The following is a 2,680-nucleotide window of genomic DNA, read 5'->3' as shown; positions in this document are numbered from 1 at the left end:
CATTTCTGATCTACTCTTACACTAGTAAATACTAAACAGTATAACCACCTACCTTACCCACTTAAATTATAAAATTAAACTAATAAATAAAGCAAAAATATCAAAGAAAACAATAAGCTAAAATGATGAGAGCTACACAAAAAACAAAGAATTTGGTGACTAACGTAACATGCATTTCTTTCCTTGGCTTGTCTTTATTTTATTTTTTACTGAACCCTTATTGTCTTTCAAAAACAGGAATTAAAAGAAAACTGCAATCAATGCATGCCTTGGATCTTTATAACAAAGAGAAAAAGATCTGTACATAGCAGCTATAATATTGAATCTTATTCTTCACAATCAGTAAATATGTATTATTCTCAATAACAATTTATAACTTTAGTAATATTGTTAATTCAAGCTTTATGCGTGGGGCTTAACTTGTTTTCAATTTGGATAAAAGATTTTTTTTTTTCCTTTTATTTCCAAAAAAAAAAAAGATAAGTTAAATTTAGAAAAAGAAAAAAGGGAAAGAAAGAAGGCACATATATATCCATAGGGTGCTTCTTCATGTGTTTGTTTAGTCAACACATGGAATGAAGTAGACAAAGAATTAAAGAAGGAAGATGCTGCCATCAAAGTTGCCTTGAGATCAAGTTAAGATAGTACCTTTTTTTAGTCTTATCATCATGTTTCACTGTTTCTCTTGTTCTAGCATCCACCATACATAAAGCTGAATAATTTAGAGAAGGAGACCAAAAAGCTTGTCTTCATTTTTTTGTGAATTAATAATTAAAAGGCCTAGCTTCATCCGTATCATGTAATCCAGACCAAAAACTAATTAATCAATTAATTAAAATTGTAGCACATTGCGTGATCGAAAAAATTAAACTTTATTTCGTGTGGTCCATTTATTATGTTGATTTGCATTGACTAATGTTAAGGTTAGGTAGGTGGGTATTTTCAGAGCTATAAAAGTGGACCCATTACAATAATTTAATTTCCTTAAAGCTTAAAGTGTAACACAGTAGTCTTTTTGTTCACATATATGAATGTTTTACACTAACTTGCATTCACTACTTATTAGTACTTATATATTATATACCACATATTAATTTCCTGTGCTCTGTTCTCACTTGTCACTTGTGACTTGTCACTGCATTGCCCTCAATTCCATGGAATTGGACATTGGAGTAACTCACTCAGATCTCTCTCTTGGTATGACATAATTACATAAATGATGATACATGTTTCTTTTCTAATTTGTGATGTCAATTTTACTTGTTATGTTGTTGTTTGGTGCAGCTGAAGCTGATTCATGGTTTTCATCAGATACATCAAGTGGGTACCTTGAAGATGCTATTGCAGGCTGGGGAATTTGGTTCAACCACAACAATTTACCATCCTACTCCCAAAACCAAAAGGTTATAACTTATTTAGTGATATATGCATGCCTTTGTTGTTTTCTCCATTCTCTAATTCATTCAATTATGACAGATGATGGACCATTATTTGGTTGATGAGGAAGATCTATTTCCAACATTTTGTTCATCCACAACACAAATCCTTCATGGTATGAACTTTGGTATTAGTCATTGTAATTGTAATTGAAACATATACTTATCCATGAAACACTGCAGGTAATTTCCACAAAGAGAGTAAAGAATTCAGCAATAGGAACCTGCCATCATCATCACCAGCATCTTTACAAAATGAACCTGCTCAGAGGAGCCTTTCACCTAGAGAATCAGATGCAAATAATGCTTCAGCTTCAAATTCAAGTACCAAACCTTTCACACTAGTGCAAACTTTCTTTCTTGCTTTGGTTTGCAACCTATTAGTTAAGTCTTAGTGGTCTAATCTTGTTACCCTTATTATTTTTTGTTTCATGTGATATGTATCCATCAAAGAGGGTCATTGGAAGAAAATAGCATACCCATTTGAGGTAGTAAAGGCAGGAGGAGTAGAAGGGGAAACAACACTGAAAGACATAAACAACCAAATGCTAATGAGTCCATCAAAGCCAATTCCACATCCTGTTGCTAACTTATCAAGCACTCATCCATATGCATGCATTTCAGCTCGTAGTGGTTATGGCATTTCAGGAAAAGTTGTTACAGCACTTACTAGGATTCACACCCAGGGTAGAGGCTCCATTACCATTATCAGAACCAAGGGTTGAAAATTCCAATTAGGATTTTGTATATTACTTAACAGTTATTATGATATACCTTCATAGTAAAATGTTGTTTGGTAGAGGTGTACGTATTGTGTTGCATTATAAGGTTAAATTTGAAATTTTGAATGGTGAGTTGTTATATTGATATGATAAGAATAATAATGCTGCTCTGGCTCTGCCAATGACTCTTGAATTGGTCTAAGGGAAACATTGTACAAGTTAGAATAGGGAACTATACACTATACTATTATTGGCTACATTATATTTTGCTTTTTAGACTTTAGATCAGCCAAATAATTAGGTAATGTGGTCGCTCACAGGCCCAAGAACAACATTAATTTATATTATAAAATTGAAATTGACAAGCACAATCGGAAAAATGCCATTTGATTTGGACTTGTGAATTTCTACCAAGTGGAACATTTTGGTTTTATTGTCAAAAGAAATTAATGGCTATTATTGCTAGAGCGTGGAACATATCCCATAATTTCAACCTTTATCAATGCTTACATTTTGATTTTG

At 32.5% G+C, this 2,680-nt stretch overlaps 1 protein-coding gene across 1 annotated transcript; it reads left to right on the top strand.

Annotated features, from left to right (window-relative positions):
• Positions 1 to 1,042: 1,042 nt before the first annotated feature.
• LOC107481022 (uncharacterized) lies at positions 1,043 to 2,284 on the top strand. Its single transcript, XM_016101223.3, has 5 exons — positions 1,043 to 1,197; positions 1,285 to 1,403; positions 1,477 to 1,552; positions 1,620 to 1,760; positions 1,890 to 2,284. The coding sequence occupies exons 1-5, from the start codon at positions 1,155 to 1,157 to the stop codon at positions 2,159 to 2,161; spliced, it is 651 nt and encodes a 216-aa protein (XP_015956709.1). The 5' UTR covers positions 1,043 to 1,154; the 3' UTR covers positions 2,162 to 2,284.
• The last annotated feature ends 396 nt before the right edge of the window (positions 2,285 to 2,680 follow it).

This window comes from Arachis duranensis, chromosome 3, assembly GCF_000817695.3.
Source record: "Arachis duranensis cultivar V14167 chromosome 3, aradu.V14167.gnm2.J7QH, whole genome shotgun sequence".
In the NCBI taxonomy this organism is placed as follows: Eukaryota; Viridiplantae; Streptophyta; class Magnoliopsida; order Fabales; family Fabaceae; genus Arachis; species Arachis duranensis.
Note: the sequence above shows the minus strand (reverse complement) of the source record. Positions and strands in the feature narration are given on the sequence as shown.

Bases quoted from the DNA above. Each gene is read 5' to 3' on its own strand.
- LOC107481022 (XM_016101223.3), top strand. From the start codon at position 1,155: ATGGAATTGGACATTGGAGTAACTCACTCAGATCTCTCTCTTG. The intron at 1,198-1,284 runs GTATGACATAAT...TGTTTGGTGCAG, and splicing joins TCACTCAGATCTCTCTCTTG to CTGAAGCTGATTCATGGTTT. The intron at 1,761-1,889 runs GTACCAAACCTT...TATCCATCAAAG, and splicing joins TGCTTCAGCTTCAAATTCAA to AGGGTCATTGGAAGAAAATA.